At 36.5% G+C, this 21,484-nt stretch overlaps 1 protein-coding gene across 1 annotated transcript; it reads left to right on the top strand.

Moving 5' to 3' along the window:
• The first annotated feature begins 294 nt into the window (after positions 1 to 294).
• LOC131631135 (aspartic proteinase CDR1-like) lies at positions 295 to 1,635 on the top strand. The gene has a single exon (XM_058901914.1). It carries the CDS (start codon positions 295 to 297, stop codon positions 1,633 to 1,635), a length of 1,341 nt encoding a protein of 446 aa, XP_058757897.1.
• Positions 1,636 to 21,484: the final 19,849 nt, after the last annotated feature.

Below are 21,484 nucleotides of genomic sequence, written 5' to 3' on the forward strand. Positions count from 1 at the left end.
ATATATATATATATATATATATATATATATATATATATATATATATATATATATATATATGGTAAATCAAAAGTGAATCAAATCTTTTTATTGAATAAACTCAAACAAATCTTTAAAATAGGTAAATTAGTTAGCGTATATAATTCTTTAATGAAAAATGATAAATGCGTGATTAAACAAATTTTTATTATTTTTAATTCCTTAGTTTTCTTGTTCTTTGTATTCATTTCCATTCTCATCTTATAAAGAGTAGTGAAATGATATAACTGAGTCATAAATTTTTGCTCAGTAACAATGTCACATATTTCATATTTTGCACTTATTTTCTTTTACATTTTTTGTTTAAATTTTATTTCTTATGCTGCAGACAATGATTTCAGTATTGAACTCATTCATCGTGATTCTCCTAAATCACCATTTTACAATCCCACACAAACTAAATCACAACGAGTTTCTAATGTTGTGCATCGTTCAATCAAACGTGCAAACTATTTGAACAAACAATTTTCTCCTAATAAGAACAAAATTGAGTCATCATTGACCTATGATTCCTTCGGTGAATATCTCATAAGTTATTCGGTTGGTACTCCACCATTTAAGGTCTATGGTATTTTAGATACAGGTAGTAATTTAATTTGGCTTCAATGCACGCCTTGCAGCATATGTTTCAACCAAACCACTCCTATTTTCAATCCTTCAAAATCTTTGAGTTACCAAAATATTTCATGTTCATCCAAAACATGTAAATCTATGGAAGATACGTCTTGCTCGAATAATGGAGATGCTTGTGAATACACTCTTGAATATCAACCAGGAAGTAAGACACAAGGGGAACTTAGTGTAGAGACTCTTTCATTATTTTCCACCTCTGGCTCTATCATTTCGTTTCCTAAAATTGTGATGGGATGTGGACACACCAACACTTGGGCTTTTCCATATACCGGTCAAATTTCTGGGGTAGTTGGCCTTGGAAGCGGGGAAATGTCACTGATAAAACAATTAGGATCTGTGATTGATGGTAAATTCTCATATTGTTTAAGTGTCAATGAGTATTATAGAAAGTTTAATGTATCTAGTAGAATCAATTTTGGAGATTCCGCAATTGTTTCGGGTGACAATGTTGTTTCAACTCCTATAGTCAAAATTGTAGGAAACCAAGAAAAAGACAATTACTACCTTGATTTGGAAGCTTTTAGTGTGGGGAATAAAAGAATAAAGTATAGAGGATTTAGACGTAAGGGAATAAATGCTACTACGCGTAGCATGATAATTGACTCTGGTGCAATTGTCACTCTTTTACCACGTCATTTTTACAATAGATTGGAATCGGCGGTTAAAAAAGTTATTAAACTAGAACGCATTCATGATGATTCATATAACCTTTGTTATAATACCACATCATCTCAACATTCAAACTTTCCTGAACTTACTGCACATTTTAGTGGTGCAGATGTTAAGTTGGATTTTAATGGTGCATTTGATACTTTAGATGAGAGTACCAAATGTTTTGCTTTTCGTCCAAATGATTATGGATTAGGCATCTATGGAAGTGGAGCACAAGTGAATTATTTAATTGGTTATGACCTTAAGAAGAATATTATTTCGTTCAAACCTACCGATTGTAGTAAGTATTGATTGAATATAGACATTGATTACCGGTCATGACCTTAATATATTTGTATTGCTCCATAACTTAGTTAAAAGAATCTCTAATTTTCTTCTTTTAAGTAATTTTTTTAAAGTTTCTTAAAATATTAATAGGCCATCTCTATTATCATATTTATGCAATTTATATACTTTTTATTGTTTATAAATAAATAAGGTATATACCATCCGTCTCATAATAAGTGTCTGTTTTCTTATTTTAATTTGTCTCAAATTATTTGTTTCTTTATAATATCAATGTAATATTTATTATTCCATCCATCTCATACACTAGAAGAAAAACCTTATTTAGTTTTCTTATTCTTATATTTCTATTCATCTCCATTCTCATCTTATAAAGAGTTGTGTAAAGATATAACTGGGTCATAAATTTTCGCTCAATTCTTTAGAACAATGTCACATATATTATATTTTGCCATTATTTTCTTTTATATTTTTTGTTTAAATTTTATAATAAGAAAAAACTTTGTCTCGTCTATTTATTATAAACAAAAAGATTACATAATTTTTACAGTTTTTAAAAATTAAATTGCAAAATATTTTTAATAAGTAATTAAATGTGGAGAGAAAAAATTATTATTTATTATTTTTAACTTGAGAAGAATCAATAGTCCAAATTTAGAGTAAGTGTTAATAATTTATTCCTCTTCATATATATATATATATATATATATATATATATATATATATATATATATATATATATATATATATATATATATATATATATATATATATATATATATATATATATATATATATATATATATATATATATATATATATATATATATATATGAGGAGGGATCAAATTACACTCGAAGAGTTACACCACGAGTTACACTCGTTCAATAACTACATCTCGAAATAATATTTTTTAAATTCAACCGTTGGATTGAAACATAATATCATATAGATCATACCTATAAAGTTTGAGCTTAATCTATAATGATTTACTATGTCATTGAATAACATCAAAATTAACGTTATATGAAAGCTCATATATATATATATATATATATATATATATATATATATATATATATATATATATATATATATATATATATATATATGGGACGACTCAAATGAGAACACTTGGTTATTATGAGAAATGAGAACAATGAATCACCACCATTAAATTTTGATTTGTTGATTTTAATGGACTGGATTGGTTTCTGTTTCTATCATCCTAAATATTTATTTTAAATTAACATAGAAAGAGAAACCAATCCAGTTCATTAAAATCAACAAATCAAAATTTAAGAGTCGTGATTCATTGTTCTCATTTCTCATAATAACCAACTGTTCTCACTTGAGTCGTCCCGATATATGGGAGGACTATATATATATATATATATATATATATATATATATATATATATATATATATATATATATATATATATATATATATATATATATATATATATATATATATATATATATAAAAGATGAGAATAGAGAAGAATACAAATATAAACACAAGAAAACTAAAGCATTAATAATAATAAACACTTGTTTCATCACGCAATTATCATTTTTCATTAAAAAATTATATACGCTAACTATTTTATCTATTTAAATATTTTATTCACGTTTGGTTTACGATATACATAGCATTAAAAATCATAAACACTTGTTTCATCACGCATTTATCATTTCTCTTTAAAAACTCTATACCTTAACTAATTTATCTATTTTAAAGATTTGTTTGATTTTATTCAAAAAAAAGATTTTATTCACTTTTGATTTACCATATATATATATATATATATATATATATATATATATATATATATATATATATATATATATATATATATATATATATATATATATATATAATTTTCAAACACGGACAAAACTTGAATACAATTCTGTTATTTGTGATTTTTGCTATTTTCTAATAAAAATATAGTAACTATATAATTTTCTCCTACACCTATGCATTTTTCTTTTATTTTTTGTCTCTGAAAGATATTTTAATACATTTTTCATATTTTATTGGGAAATAGTAAAAATCACACATAATAATAAAGTAGTCCTTAAGAATAAGTGTAGTACTAGTCAACTTCTACATTGTGGTGTGTTTGACTTACATGGGAACTTCCTGTACTGGCTCACTGCAATATATGCAATGAATCAATTGGCTGATAGGAAAATCTTATGGAGACATCTTGAAAGAATAAAGAGTAACTTAACTGGCCCTTGGGGAATCATTGGTGACTTTAACAATGTGTTGAAATTTGTTGATAGGATAGGGGGCAGAGATGTGACTGAGTCTGAATCTCTGGACATGAGAAGGATGATGGAAATTTGTGAAGTTGATGAGATGGATAGTGAAGGTGACTAGTACACCTGGTCCAACAAGCATGCAGATGGAGCTATCTATTCTAGGATTGAAGGATAGAAAAACACTTAGAAAGGGGGGGTTTGAATAAGTGTAGCTTTAAAAACTTGACAGATAAAAATAAATTGCACAGTTATTTTTATCCTGGTTCGTTGTTAACTAAACTACTCCAGTCCACCCCCGCAGAGATGATTTACCTCAACTGAGGATTTAATCCACTAATCGCACGGATTACAATGGTTCTCCACTTAGTCAGCAACTAAGTCTTCCAGAGTCTACTGATCACACACTGATCACTCCAGGAACAACTGCTTAGATACCCTCTAAGACTTTTCTAGAGTCTACTGATCCACACGATCACTCTAGTTACAACCTGCTTAGATAACCTCTAAGACTTCCTAGAGTATGCTGATCCACACGATCACTCTAGTTCCTTACAACTTAATGTAATCCTAAGAGTATTACAATTGCTTCTTAAAAGCGATAATCACAACTGTGATATTTCTCTTAACGTTTAAGCTTAATCTCACTAATATATTACAACAGCTGTGAATACAAGATTACACTCAAAGAGGTTTTTGATTTATGGCAAACTCAAATGAGCATTCAAACAACAAGGAGGAATCAGAAAAGCAAAGCATTTGATCACTCATGAAAGCACAAGGTGATCCACTATGCATATAAGTCGACTCAACACAAGCTGGACATGAAAAATGCAGAAAATCAGCAGTTAGGTCGACCTACTATCAACCTAGGTCGACCTAAAATGAAGGAAAATCCATATACCTCTGCTAGGTCGACTCACAGACCATTTAGGTCGACTCAAAATGAAGAAATCTTCACATCAGTCTGCTAGGTCGACCTACATGGCAACTAGGTCGACCTGATCTGTGAAAAAGTCCCCAGAATGCATCAGAAAAGGATTCTGGTCGACCTACTCCTTCAACAGGTCGACCTAACTGAGAGAAAAATTCTGCAAGCTCTGTTAGGTCGACCTAAGCACTACAAGTGGTCGACCTAACTGATCAAGAAAGTTCAAAAATCAGTTTTTCTTGGTTCTAACTGTTATGCAATCATATATATTGTGCAAGGGTAATTATTCAATAAACACCAACGACTGAAAGATACACAAACGCTTCTCATCTTCGTTCTTCATCATCTCCAACACAATTACACATAATCATTCTTGCGTTGCGGGTTAGTGATGAGTTCGATAACGTCCATGGAACGGAATTGAAGATTCCTAGTGGGTGAAGGTTCGTGGGGTTTGTTGGTGAATAAAATCTGCGGGTTTTGTCCTCCACGACGGGTGGTTCTTGGGGGTTTTTATCAAGAGGCGTTCATTGAGGATTCGGCTGAGTGTAACGATTGAGGAACGGGGAGTTCAAGGAATCAAGACACTGCAGAAGGGAATCGAAGTGAAGCTCTTGGATAACCTTGATCTTGCTCAAGATTAAGGGGGAAGAAGATTCAAAGGATCGACATAATTGGTTTATCGTTTATCGCTTTGTTATCTTCTTTGTATATACTACTTTCAACATTAATGAAAGATTACCCAATTTCAATTTGGAATTGGGGGCAGACGTAGTCGTAGCGAGGACGATCGACGAACTGCCTAAACAAATATCGTGTTCTTATCGCTTTTACTTTCTCTTTTACCTTCTGTTCATAATTGGTTATAAGTGCAAAATTGATCAACGATTCGAGTGTTAAAATTGTGAATTAAAGCTCTGCACAAACATCACAATTCACCACAACTTGAATCACTATCAATTTGAACGTATCACCAAGTGTTTGTGTTTTTGCTTGATCCAATCTTACTGCATTGCAAATCAAAGTTGTCAATCTAGAAGTTAATTGAATTTCAGTTGTTAAACGTATTGGTTAGCTATCATATTATTTCACCATCAATTCCACTTATTCTTTGGTTTTGAAACACATTCGATCTTTGCAATAGCGGTCCAGAATAGACGCAAGTCGATTCAGAACCGCTTTCGCTCGAGTCAGTAGAAAAATCCTTAAAAACTTAGAGAGATCTATTCACCCCCCCCTCTAGATCTTTAGGCCAGCGTCTAACAAGTGGCATCAAGAGCTCTGGTTTATTCCGTGCTACGTGAAACACTTATTGGAAAGATGGCTTCTGGACCTAAAGGGGCTCATAATAGAGCTCCAGTTTTCAACGGAGAAAACTACGGCTATTGGAAGGATTGTATGTGTGTCCATATCAATGCAATTGATAGGAACATCTGGACAGCTATTGTCAATGGTCCATTTCAGATCACTATGACAAATGCAGCTGGTGCAGTTGTTCCAAAACCAGAAGATACTTGGAATGCTGAAGATGAAAAGAAATATGCATACGATTGGAAAGCGAGAAACATTCTAATCTCAGCTCTAGGAGTTGATGAATACTATCGCGTTTCCCATTGTAGATCAGCTAAAGCTATGTGGGACACATTGCAAGTTGCCCACGAGGGAACGGATGATGTCAAACTAGCTAGGATCAATACGTTAACTCAAGAGTTCGAACTTTTCCACATGGAAGATGGTGAAACCATCGAAAGCATGCAGAAAAGATTCGTTCACCTGAAAAATCGATTAAATTCTCTTGATAGACCGGTTTCCAATGCAGTTGCTACTAACAAAATCTTAAGGTGTTTGAACAGGGAATGGCAGCCCAAAGTTACAGCAATTAAGGAAGCAAATGATCTCAACACTTTAGACATTACCACTCTCTTTGGTAAACTAGAGGAACATGAACAGCATCTTAAATGCCTTGACATGCATGAGAAGAGGACAAAGAAAGAAAAGAACATGGAGAAAGAGGTAGAGAAGAAGTCAATAGCTCTAAAAGCTTCGAGCTCCAAGACCTCAAAACGAGAGCCAAAGGATAGTGACACAAGTGATGACGAAGACTCCGATGATGAGGAAATGGGACTATTTGTGCGAAGATACAACAAATATCTAAAGAAAAATGGAGCAAAACATTCCGACAAAGGATTGATCAACTATAGAAAGCAATCAAACATGTTCAAACAAGATGACGACAACAAAGGAAAGATCAAAGGTCTTTGCTTCAATTGTGGGAAAGCCGGTCACTACAAACCGGATTGTCCATACCTTAAGAAAGAAAAGGAGAAGAACCAAAGCAAAGGTCATAACAAATCTAAAAGAGCTTACATAGCATGGGAAAGTGATTCATCTAGTGAAAGCTCGTCAAGTGATGAAGAAGAATCAGCAAACCTATGTCTCATGGCTCATCAAAACAAGAAAAAGAAAGCTGTAAGTCATCTTAAACCTGAACTCGTAGATAAGGTATCTCATTCTCAACTAAAACTTGCTTTTGAAGAATTACATAGAGATGCAATTAAAGCTTTCAAACTTTTGGCCTCAAATAAGAAAATATTTTCATACCTTGAATCAAAAGTTGAGAAAACCGAAAGGGATATGGAAGCTTTAAAACAATCTATGCTAGACATTCAAAAGGACAAAGTTGAATTAGATCCTACATCATGGTTTGGTTGTGAGACATGTCACATTTGGCAAAAAGAAGTGAGAGATCTAAAAGCCAAGTTAGACAAGGCTCTACAACCAAAAGTGACTTTTGCAGTTGATCCAAACAAGTTCAAAAGATCGTATACTCCTTTATATAGTAAATACACTTTTGTACCAAAAGTATCAACTAGCAAAACTCCATATTCTCATCATATTACCTGTCATTATTGTTGCAAAAAGGGACATACTATTGAAAAATGCAAATTTAGGAGAATTTTAGTTCCTAAAGGAGTATTTCAATGGTTGCCTAAGTGCAACAAATTGTGTACTCACTACCAAGGACCCAATGAAGATTGGGGACCTTCCACTCTAAATTAATTTTGCAGGAAAAGTGTCTTGACATCATTGATAGTTGACGATTCCATTGATAAAGGATGTTCAAGACACATAAAAGAAGGCATATCTCTCTTGATATGTCATCTATGAAGACTGAAAACCAAAAGATCGACACTTAACAAGAGGGTGTCACACAATGAAGACAGAACACCTACATATTAAGAAAGCGGTAACATGCACATTGTTCACTTCCAAAAATTTCATTGATTCTATAATATGCTATCAATTAACATGCTTATAGTGACTTCATGTGTTCTTATCTACTCTTCTCAAATACTTATGTATATGTGTTCATCATTTCATTCATAACATACAATGGTTGTGCATTCAAGCAAATGACAAAACAAAAATACATCATATAGAAACATCTCCAAGGCATTTTCATCATTGAAAGCAACTTAGGTCGACCTACCCTGTATTTGAGTCGACCTACATAAGAAGGTTCTTTAGAAAAACCAAAAAGGGCCAGTTGCGTCGACCTACTCACAAATTAGGTCGACCTAATTTGGTTATTTGTATTGTTACTTCTGTTAGGTCGACCCAGCTTCACTTTAGGTCGACCTACTGCGTAAACTTTTCCATATTTGGGCCTGTTAGGTCGACCCAACCCAATGTCATGCATTCAAAGCATTCCATTCTTGCATTCCCTCTCATTCTCATCCCCTTTGGTACGGCTAACCCTAATTCCTCAAACTCTAAACTGTCAAAAATCTTCCCTCTCTCACTCAAAGCACCTCCAATCATGCCTCCAAAATCAAGAAAAGGAAAGGAAATTGCTTCCAGTTCATCATCTCAACCGGTAAGTGCTCTTGTTCATCCTGATTGTAGAGAAAACTTTGAGAAGTGGCAAATGAAAAGGAAAATTGTTAAGCAATACACTTATGATCCAAATCTTGTCGAAAACATGAATATCCCTGATGTCGCTGCGTTAATTGAACATCAAAATATTCATCCCTTATTGCAATGTGATACCCCGTACTGTGAGAATACCGTTAGGGCTTTCTATGCAGGATTTACAAAAGGAGACGGTTGTAACTTCCGTTTCAAAATGGGATCTAGATCGCATGTTGTTGACAAACGGGTCTGGATTAGTATTTTTGGTCTGACAATCGTTGGTGATGAACTCCGTATGGTAGACGGGGATGTACCGGGAAACTATGATCATGAGGCCTACATGAAGTCAATTCTCAAAGATCCTTCCGTATTTGATAGACCAAATGAAACAATAACAGCTGGTCATTTGAAGCGAGATCCTAGACTCTTGAACTGGGTAATCTCAAGAATCATTAGACCAAGGGCTGGAGGATATTCGAGAATTGAAAGAAATGAAGTGGTGCTCATGTATCTGCTGCAAAACAGAACGCGATTACACTGGCCTCACTTCCTTGCTGCTAAGTTTCATGAAGTCAAACAGAAAACTACAGCCCTATGTTATGGTTCAATCATTCAAACAATTGTCAATCACTTTGGTATGCGACTTGATCACTTACACTACACTCGCGTACATCAATCCCAGGAATTCTCACAAACCACCTTGACTCTTATGGGATATCATTGGAATCCTGTGAGGAAGACTTATTATCTCATTCAAAAAGGAACAGGGAAGGTTATCTACAACTATGACGATCCTACGGAGTTTGGAAACAATGTAGGAAATGAGGAAGAGGGAAACGATCAAGAAATAGCAAATGAGGAGGATCATACCATGGAAGACGCAGCTCATGACACAGATGCAAATTGGAGATATGTTCCGCCACAACAAGAGGATATCCCTTGGGGATACACTGCTCCACCTCCTCCTGATCAATCCAACATAATATCTATGCTTGAAGCTATGCAACTTCAACAACAGCAGAACTTTGAAACTCAACAGCTTCAATTTCAAACCATGCAGCAGCTTCAACAAGATAGATATGAGGAACAACAACGGCAATACCAATCTCTGTACGGCTTGGTTCAGGAACAAAGGAACGATTTTGAGACGTTTGCATCAAACTCCATATTAAGGCAGAATCAGTTTGAGGAAACGGCATTGCATCGTCATGCTAACATCAGCCAAAGCTTCAACACTCTTAACATGTCGGTGCTGGATTTGTTGGAACAGGTTGAAGAAGATCGACCTCACACATTTCAAAGAGGAAGAGGAAGAAGGGGCAGGCGTTAGGACATATCGTTCATCATATCATCATTTCATTGCATTTCATGCCATTAAGTTTCTGTTGTTTTGTTCTGTTGTTAAAAACATTAATATGATGTAGCACTCTATGTTCTCGTTTATAATTCTCTTGAACTACTATGTATGTTGTTGGCTTGCTTTAAAACATGATTAGCCCTTATGATTTCACCTTTTATGTGTTATCTATCTCTATGACTACCGGTTTTCTTTATTTTTCTTGTTTCTCTTCTACTCTGCTCTCCTTGTTTCTCTTTTTGATGTTGTCAAAGGGGGTGATAGATACAATAGATGCTGAGTGTACGGGGGAGCATTGGTGAGAGATTGCCCTGTTGAGAGATAGATGCTGGATGTACGGGGGAGCTCTTTTGAGTCCTTGTCACTTACTACCAAAGCTTTTGAGTATTGGTTTGCCATCATCAAAAAGGGGGAGATTGTGAATACAAGATTACACTCAAAGAGGTTTTTGATTTATGGCAAACTCAAATGAGCATTCAAACAACAAGGAGGAATCAGAAAAGCAAAGCATTTGATCACTCATGAAAGCACAAGGTGATCCACTATGCATATAAGTCGACTCAACACAAGCTGGACATGAAAAATGCAGAAAATCAGCAGTTAGGTCGACCTACTATCAACCTAGGTCGACCTAAAATGAAGGAAAATCCATATACCTCTGCTAGGTCGACTCACAGACCATTTAGGTCGACTCAAAATGAAGAAATCTTCACATCAGTCTGCTAGGTCGACCTACATGGCAACTAGGTCGACCTGATCTGTGAAAAAGTCCCCAGAATGCATCAGAAAAGGATTCTGGTCGACCTACTCCTTCAACAGGTCGACCTAACTGAGAGAAAAATTCTGCAAGCTCTGTTAGGTCGACCTAAGCACTACAAGTGGTCGACCTAACTGATCAAGAAAGTTCAAAAATCAGTTTTTCTTGGTTCTAACTGTTATGCAATCATATATATTGTGCAAGGGTAATTATTCAATAAACACCAACGACTGAAAGATACACAAACGCTTCTCATCTTCGTTCTTCATCATCTCCAACACAATTACACATAATCATTCTTGCGTTGCGGGTTAGTGATGAGTTCGATAACGTCCATGGAACGGAATTGAAGATTCCTAGTGGGTGAAGGTTCGTGGGGTTTGTTGGTGAATAAAATCTGCGGGTTTTGTCCTCCACGACGGGTGGTTCTTGGGGGTTTTTATCAAGAGGCGTTCATTGAGGATTCGGCTGAGTGTAACGATTGAGGAACGGGGAGTTCAAGGAATCAAGACACTGCAGAAGGGAATCGAAGTGAAGCTCTTGGATAACCTTGATCTTGCTCAAGATTAAGGGGGAAGAAGATTCAAAGGATCGACATAATTGGTTTATCGTTTATCGCTTTGTTATCTTCTTTGTATATACTACTTTCAACATTAATGAAAGATTACCCAATTTCAATTTGGAATTGGGGGCAGACGTAGTCGTAGCGAGGACGATCGACGAACTGCCTAAACAAATATCGTGTTCTTATCGCTTTTACTTTCTCTTTTACCTTCTGTTCATAATTGGTTATAAGTGCAAAATTGATCAACGATTCGAGTGTTAAAATTGTGAATTAAAGCTCTGCACAAACATCACAATTCACCACAACTTGAATCACTATCAATTTGAACGTATCACCAAGTGTTTGTGTTTTTGCTTGATCCAATCTTACTGCATTGCAAATCAAAGTTGTCAATCTAGAAGTTAATTGAATTTCAGTTGTTAAACGTATTGGTTAGCTATCATATTATTTCACCATCAATTCCACTTATTCTTTGGTTTTGAAACACATTCGATCTTTGCAATAGCGGTCCAGAATAGACGCAAGTCGATTCAGAACCGCTTTCGCTCGAGTCAGTAGAAAAATCCTTAAAAACTTAGAGAGATCTATTCACCCCCCCCTCTAGATCTTTAGGCCAGCGTCTAACAACAGCAATGTAGTGAGCTTTGATGAAGATGAAGATTCTGAGTTTAGATTTGAACAGCGTTTGAGCAAGTTTAATATGAGTTGTTTTGGTGCAGAATCGTTAACCTTGCTTCTCATCAGAACTTCATATTTATAGGCGTTGGAGAAGATGACCGTTGAGTGCATTTAATGCTTTGCGTGTTCCGTACAGCATCGCATTTAATGTTATACGCTTTTGTCAACTACCTCGAGCCTTGTTCACGCTGTGTCTACTGACGTAGCCTAGAATAGCTTTTAACGTTCCTTTTGTCAGTCAGCGTAGCTTGCCACTTGTACTTTCTTCTGATCTGATGTTTGTGAATACAACGTTTGAATATCATCAGAGTCAAACAGCTTGGTGCATAGCATCTTCTGATCTTCTGACCTTGAAGTGCTTCTGAGCGTGATACCATCAGAACTTCAGTGCTTCTGTTCTCTTGTTCTTCTGATGCTTTCATAGACCCATGTTCTGATTCTGCTTCGACCATCTTCTGATGTCTTGCCAGACCATGTTCTGATGTTGCATGCTGAACCCTTTGAGACAAAGCTTCTGAGCGCTGAATTATGCGTACTCTTTATATATTTCCTGAAAAGGAAATTGCATTGGATTAGAGTACCATATAATCTTAAGCAAAATTCATATTATTGTTATCATCAAAACTAAGATAATTGATCAGAACAAATCTTGTTCTAACAATCTCCCCCTTTTTGATGATGACAGAAACATATATAAATGATATGAATTTGCGATCAGAAAGAACAGACGGCAAAAGACAAATTACACAGCTATAGCATAAGCATATGAATATGTCTCCCCCTGAGATTAACAATCTCCCCCTGAGATAAATAATCTCCCCCTGAAATAAATACTCGAAGAACTTTAATAAAAGACTTCCCTGATTATTTCGGTAGAGACGATCATATAAGCTTCTGTCTTTAGAGAATTCCTAGCTTCTGACTTCTGCTTCCATAGGACAGCTTCAGAACTAGAATTTCTTTAGATCCCTAGAGCACTCACAGCTTCTGATTCCTGCTTCCATCTAGGACAGCTTCAGAACTTGAATTTCTTTGATCTTCTGAACATTCACAGCTTCTGATTTCTGCTTCCATTCAGGACAGCTTCAGAACTTGAATTTCTTTGATCTTCTGAACATTCACAGCTTCTGATTTCTGCTTCCATTTAGGACAGCTTCAGAGCTCGAATTTCTACCAACATCACTTCATGCTAGATTTGTATCAGAACATTGTTGAATGTACCAGAGCATCATCAGAGCATCTCTACATCCTGAAATGTTACAGAACAAAAACTAAACGACAAAAGTCAGCATGAACGAGTTAGAACATAAAATGTATATTCGAACACATTATATGTATCAGAGCCATAACATTATATGTATCAGAGCAAATAGAATTTTGTCAGAACAAATAGACAAATATGGATCAAATTCTATTATCAGTGCTTCTGATTCATTCTTCTTTCTTGCTTCTGATTTCTGAAGCTTGACAGCACTCAGCTTGCTTCAGTTTCCATGGTTTTGCTTCTTGTGTTTGCTTTGAAGATTCTCTTCAGTTCTTTATACCTGCAAAACACTTAAACCATATAGAACTTGCAGTTCTTGCTAGTAAATGTGTGGCAGCTTTACCCAGCAACTGATAGATTTAATCAAATCATTTATCATTTATCTTCTCCCCCTTTTTGTCATATCATCAAAAAGCAAAAAAGATTCAGAGACAAACAAAACTAAACACACGGAGGAAGAAGATAATTTCATTGAAATGCAGACAGCAGATACAGAAGTATATGAAGATAATTAAGATCAGATGCACAAAGACAGATGCAACGAAAAGAAAGAAACAACACAGACTCAATCTAAGATGGCCCTAGTCTTGACAAGATCTTGGTCAGCATCTCTTGAACCATATTGTTGTGTCCTTCTTGCCTCACCATGAAAGCGCTATACTCAGCATTGAGTGAACTTTGCTCATCCTGTCTCTTCTGAATTTCTTCTAGAGTCCTTGCAAGACGAGAAGATTCATCAGAGGAAGCTTCACCGCTTTCAACCACAGGAATAGCATGTTGATCTGCCGCCTCCATAGATAGATCATTTGCAGGGATTTCCTCAACAGGATCTGATTTAGCAACATGATCTTCAGCATCTGCTTCTTGCATAGAAGCATCTCCATATTCTGCAGCAGGAATTTCCGAGTCTCCATTCTCAAGTGCCTGAAGAATGGCAGCTAGATTCCTGGGAGCAGAAGGACCTTCAACTTCTGGTGGGTCAACAACTTCTGGAATGACCAAGCTTGGGTCTTTCTCAGACGGGTTTTCCCTCAGATAGTCAAAGAGAGTCTTGAAGTCTCCGAGCAGAACAGGATATTGAGGAATAAAGATAACAATATCCCTGCATGGATTTGCTTCCATTTCAGCAGCCAATCTTAATTGTTCCAATTCATCCACAAAGGGCTTCTCCTCAGCAGCAACACAATTTCTGAGCGGATGGTAGTATATACCATTATCTTCCTCCAGAAGGTAACCAGGGAACCAGGGGCAGCAGCCACTAGTCTTTTCTGTACTCCCATTGCTTCTACTTGAAAATCCTTGCGAAATCTTCTCCAGAGATTTCTTGTAGAAACATCATCCAGACCATTTAGAAATGCATCCTTCAGACGGTCTAGACTGCTAATCACCTCATGTCTAAAAAGTTCCAGGTAGGTATAGGGTTTAGGTTCAGGCGGATTGAAGGTGAATTTATAGTCAGGGTAGAGAAGACAGTAAGGTTTGGATTTTCTGGTAGGTAAGGGATGGGATATAGAAGGTGGAGGTACGGTGGATGAGGAAGAAGGAATATCTGAGAGAATGATTGATGAGGATGGAATATCAGAACTGATAGATTGAGACGAGGATGGAGTGTTTGTAAAGGGAATTGGTGAGAAAGATTTATCAGAAGGAGTTGGGGGAAGAATACTTAAAGGTGTGGGGTTAAGAATGGGAGAGGAGAAGGATGATGGAGAAGGATTTGGTAAGGTGAAGTTTACTCTTGGTTCAGAAGGAGGTGATTGGGGAGAAGGTTTAGGGACAGAAGGAGGTGGAGTGAAAACCTTTCTGGAGATTTGTACAGAAGAAGAAGATCTGGTTCTGCGAAAGGAATCTCTGATCCTTTTATCTCTTCTTTCTTCAGAGTCCACCTTGTCAGGATCATAGGTGACCCTCAACTTCTTGGCTTTCTCAGCTTCATCTTCTTGGGCTTTTCTTTTTAGCCTTGCCTTTAGTTCCTTCTGATCCTTCTTCAGAAGATCAGCCTTGGACGGAAGTAATCTGCCACGGATCCAAGCAGGATCAATATCTGATTGCTTCCTAACACAATCTTCCAGGTAGGACTTGACAACCTGATGCAGTTCTTCTTGAAACAGGGAGGCAAAACCTTCAGCAACAACTCTTCTTGAGAGAATGTCAGGAAAACTTGGGCACACAGAAGGTACATTTTTGATGAGTTCTAATCTGAACAAATCCACACCATTAAAAATGGGACCTTGAACTACTCCAAGCAAATGGGATGCATTGAGTTTTCTGATGGAGTCCAGCACTTTGCTTTCAGTAAGAATGTCTGAAATCATTCTTCCAAACGGAATAGTCGTTCTTGGAAGATGAGGGTACTTCGCCCTTTCCTCTTCTCTTGACTCAAGGATTGAAGTCTTCAGATTCTCAAACAGAATGTGAGAGATGTTGATCTCAGTCTTTTTGCCAATGCAGAAAAGAGTGTGCTTGTGATCTGGACTGATGTAAGAGGAGGAGAGCATCCTTTTTCTGTGGTGAAGGGAACCCAGAATAATCTCAGCCCATACCCTATAAAATGGCCTCAAGGTGCCTGTGTTATTAGAGTCAATCCCAGAAGACTTAGAGATTTGTTTTTCAACTATTGACCAATCAACAGATGTATATCGAAAACCAGACCAACCTTCTTCATCATTCAGATTGTATAGCTTCCTGATCAGTTTTTCAGAGATAACCACTTCATGCCCTAGCACGAATGAAATGATGGCCGTTGGGGTAACCGTTGCATGTACCCAGAAATCCTTCACAAGATCAGGATAAATTGGACCAACCAATCTATTGAGATACTTGGACCATCCTTGCTCAAGGATTCTTGCATCACACTGAAAGCCATTCACTTTAAGATTGTTGAAATCCACAGCAGTTTCACATAAAACCTCCAAGTCCTTCGTGGGTATCAAGCAAGTTTTCAAAGGAGCATATTCATAATTTCGTAGAAGGATTTTTGAAGAAGTAAGTCTTTCTTTTGAGGAAGAAGAGCAAGAGGAAGAGTTCATGATGATAATGCTTTGAGATTAAATCAGAAAACTAGGGTTTGAAGGGAAATGCAACGAAGTGAATGCACAAAATAGAGAGAAAGAGAGAAAAAGAGGGAATGAAGATGAAGCGGGTTATTTTAAAAGATTTAAAAAGAAATCATTATGCATTTAATGAGAAATGACATTAGGAGAGAGAACACAGTAAATGACATGATTTAATACAGTTACCTAGGTCGGCGTCTTTTCAACTGCACGCTTTGTACTAACCGTACAGACACGTGTTCACCATAAGATAATAGATGACAGCTGTAAATTTTAGAAAGATTTTGCGCCTTCAGATTCTGATCACTGCTTCTGATCTGATCAAGTTTCTCTTCTGGAAACACTCCTTCTGAAGTGTGCTGATATAAATCTGAATGATCTTCTGATCCATTACTTCTGATATACACAGCTTCTGGAGGTTCACTTCTTTGTTCTGCAGCTTATGATAAGACACAACTGTATCTGCAGAAATTCTTAAGCTCTTTGTTTCATCAGAAACAAGTTTATCATCAAACCAGATGTTTATTGATTCGTCCACAATCAATGTTTCAATTTGTATATTCTGTAGCATTTAGAGCCTTTAGAATAATCAAGAACAAAACATCAATGCTTTAGAGACAAACAAAACAGATGATTTCAAGACTGATAAACTATCTTTTCTGATCTCCTTCAGACAAAGTTTCTTCAACAGATTTAAGAACCAGAACTTGGAAGACAGTCTTTCTTCCCTTCAAGTGTTGAGACCAACTTGAGTCCAGGAGACATGTCATGTTGACTTTTATCTTCTTTGTCACCAAGAGAATCTGCAAAAGAAATAGTCTTTTTCTTTGGTACCCACATTTTCTTGGGTCCTTTCTTGTTAGTTCTCCTCAAGTTCTGATTGAACTTAGGTTTAACATTGTAAGCAGAAGGAGTAACAGCATGATAATTTTTAATGTGAGTTTCATGATATTTCCTAGGTTGTGTCACATGCTTTTTGGTGTGTGTTATGTGAAAACTTTGAGCATGTGAAGTGTGCCTAATATCATGGGAGTGGCCATACTTGAACTGATCATACAATGGCTTGTATGTGAATTTCATTTCATCAACAGGTTCAAGTTTGTATGGGGTTTCACCCTCAAAACCAATGCCTACTCTTTTGTTTCCAGACACAGCATATATCATAGAAGCTAGCTGACTTCTGCCAATACTTCTAGATAAGAACTTCCTGAAACTTAAATCATATTCTTTCAAAATATGGTTTAGACTAGGAGTGGATTTTTCTGAATCAGAAGGAGATCCAACATTATTGGATAATTTTAAAAGTTTTTCTTTTAATTCAGAATTTTCCAACTCAAGCTTCTTTGTTTCAAATTCAAATAGCTTTTTCAGATTTTTGTATTTGAGACTAATCTGAGACTTGAGTTCCAGAAGTTCAGTTAGACCGGAAACTAACTCATCTCTAGTAAGTTCAGAAAATACCTCTTCAGAATCTGATTCTGATGTAGATTCTGATCCGTCATCTTCTGTCGCCATCAGCGCACAGTTAGCCTGCTCATCTTCTGAATCATCTTCTGACTCATCCCAGGTTGCCATAAGACCTTTCTTCTTATGAAACTTCTTCTTGGGATTTTCCTTCTGAAGATTTGGACAATCGTTCTTGTAGTGTCCAGGCTCATTGCATTCATAGCACATGACCTTCTTCTTGTCAAATCTTCTGTCATCAGAAGATTCTCCACGTTCAAATTTATTTGAACTTCTGAAGCCTCTGAACTTCCTTTGCTTGGTCTTCCAGAGTTGATTTAGCCTTCTGGAGATCAAAGACAGTTCATCTTCTTCTTCAGATTCTGATTCTTCAGGATCTTCTTCTCTAGCCTGAAAAGCGTTAGTGCATTTCTTGATATTTGATTTTAATGCAATAGACTTACCTTTCTTTTGAGGCTCATTTGCGTCCAGCTCTATTTCATGACTTCTCAAGGCACTGATAAGCTCTTCCAGAGAAACTTCATTCAGATTCTTTGCAATCTTGAATGCAGTCACCATAGGACCCCATCTTCTGGGTAAGCTTCTGATGATCTTCTTTACGTGATCAGCCTTGGTGTATCCCTTGTCAAGAACTCTCAATCCAGCAGTAAGAGTTTGAAATCTTGAAAACATCTTTTCAATGTCTTCATCATCCTCCATCTTGAAGGCTTCATACTTCTGGATTAAAGCTAGAGCTTTAGTCTCCTTGACTTGAGCATTTCCTTCATGAGTCATTTTCAAGGACTCATATATGTCATAGGCCGTTTCCCTGTTAGATATCTTCTCATACTCAGCATGAGAGATAGCATTCAGCAAAACAGTTCTGCATTTATGATGATTCCTGAATAGCTTTTTCTGATCATCATTCATCTCTTGCCTTGTCAGCTTTACGCCATTGGCATTTACTGGATGTTTGTAACCATCCATCAGAAGATCCCATAGATCACCATCTAGACCAAGAAAGTAACTTTCCAGTTTATCTTTCCAGTATTCAAAGTTTTCACCATCAAATACCGGCGGTCTAGCATAACCATTGTTACCGTTGTATTGCTCAGCAGAGCCAGATGTAGATGCAGGTGTAGGTGTAGACTTTTCACTTTCATCAACCATCTTTTACTGAAGCGTTTTTCTCTTCCTGAATCTTTTCTAAACACGGTTAAGTGCTTGCACCTTAGAACCGGCGCTCTGATACCAATTGAAGGATAGAAAAACACTTAGAAAGGGGGGGTTTGAATAAGTGTAGCTTTAAAAACTTGACAGATAAAAATAAATTGCACAGTTATTTTTATCCTGGTTCGTTGTTAACTAAACTACTCCAGTCCACCCCCGCAGAGATGATTTACCTCAACTGAGGACTTAATCCACTAATCGCACGGATTACAATGGTTCTCCACTTAGTCAGCAACTAAGTCTTCCAGAGTCTACTGATCACACACTGATCACTCCAGGAACAACTGCTTAGATACCCTCTAAGACTTTTCTAGAGTCTACTGATCCACACGATCACTCTAGTTACAACCTGCTTAGATAACCTCTAAGACTTCCTAGAGTATTCTGATCCACACGATCACTCTAGTTCCTTACAACTTAATGTAATCCTAAGAGTATTACAATTGCTTCTTAAAAGCGATAATCACAACTGTGATATTTCTCTTAACGTTTAAGCTTAATCTCACTAATATATTACAACAGCAATGTAGTGAGCTTTGATGAAGATGAAGATTCTGAGTTTAGATTTGAACAGCGTTTGAGCAAGTTTAATATGAGTTGTTTTGGTGCAGAATCGTTAACCTTGCTTCTCATCAGAACTTCATATTTATAGGCGTTGGAGAAGATGACCGTTGAGTGCATTTAATGCTTTGCGTGTTCCGTACAGCATCGCATTTAATGTTATACGCTTTTGTCAACTACCTCGAGCCTTGTTCACGCTGTGTCTACTGACGTAGCCTAGAATAGCTTTTAACGTTCCTTTTGTCAGTCAGCGTAGCTTGCCACTTGTACTTTCTTCTGATCTGATGTTTGTGAATACAACGTTTGAATATCATCAGAGTCAAACAGCTTGGTGCATAGCATCTTCTGATCTTCTGACCTTGAAGTGCTTCTGAGCGTGATACCATCAGAACTTCAGTGCTTCTGTTCTCTTGTTCTTCTGATGCTTTCATAGACCCATGTTCTGATTCTGCTTCGACCATCTTCTGATGTCTTGCCAGACCATGTTCTGATGTTGCATGCTGAACCCTTTGAGACAAAGCTTCTGAGCACTGAATTATGCGTACTCTTTATATATTTCCTGAAAAGGAAATTGCATTGGATTAGAGTACCATATAATCTTAAGCAAAATTCATATTATTGTTATCATCAAAACTAAGATAATTGATCAGAACAAATCTTGTTCTAACACATTCCACCCTCATTGTGATGGCACCCAGTGTATATGACCATGGCCTTTTGTGCTTGAGAGATCAGGAACACAAGAATCCGAACATATACCATTTCAAATTCAGCAACTGCATCACAAAATTGGAAAGATTCCTTCAGGTAGTCTCTCATAGATGGAACAAACCTCTACAGGGCAGACCTATGTATGTGCTTTGGCAAAAGTTAAGAAGGTTGACTCCAGATATTAAGAAGATGAGTAGACCCCTGCAGGGTCTGAAAAGGAAAGCTGAGGAAGCCAGAAAAGAACTCCTCAGAGCTTAGATGAATCTTACCAATGATAGATAAATACTAGGAAAATTGAATTGGTGAAGCACTTGACTGTAGAGGTCCTGAAATGGAATGAGCTGGATGAATTGGACATCAGTTAAAAATCTAAAATAGAATGGCTTCGACTTGGGGATGGAAATAATTCTTATTTTCATGCCCATGTTAAGAGCAAGAATAGGATGAAGAGCATGAATAGCATTCTGAGACAGGACAATAGTTTAGCACAAAAGCAAGATGACATTGAACAAGAGGTGCTGAGTTTTTATGGTAAGCTTATGGGATAGAAGGAAAGTAGACTTGAGGGAATCAACACTGTAGTTATGAGGAGTGGGCCTCAACTCAATCAGGAACAACTAGAGATACTTATTGCCTCTATGATTGTGACTGAAATCAAGTTGGCATTGGATGGTATATGAGACAACAAAACCCCTGGAATTGATGGGTATGGTGCAAAGTTCTTTAAGGAAGCCTGACCTATTTTCCATAATGATGTGTGCGATGCTGTCAAGGAAATTTTCACCTATAGCAGAATTTACAGAGAGATTAATTGTTTCCTTGTGACTCTTAAGGATACTTAAGGACTACAGACCCATCTCATGCTGCAGCACCATTTACAAAGTGATTTCAAAAGTTCTTACTAGCAGGATGGGTAAGGTGATTGGCAGTATTGTCAGCAAGAATCATTCCTGGACAGCACTTACATGATCATGTCCTCCTGGCTTTTGAACTTATGAGAAGTTATGGTAGGAAGGGTAACACTCCTAAATGCCTACTTCAGCTAGATATGCAGAAGGCATTTGATATGGTGGATTGAGATGCTTTAGAGAGCATTATGAAGAAATTGAGCTTCCCTAACAA

This window comes from Vicia villosa, unplaced genomic scaffold, assembly GCF_029867415.1.
Source record: "Vicia villosa cultivar HV-30 ecotype Madison, WI unplaced genomic scaffold, Vvil1.0 ctg.000779F_1_1, whole genome shotgun sequence".
Taxonomy (NCBI): domain Eukaryota; kingdom Viridiplantae; phylum Streptophyta; class Magnoliopsida; order Fabales; family Fabaceae; genus Vicia; species Vicia villosa.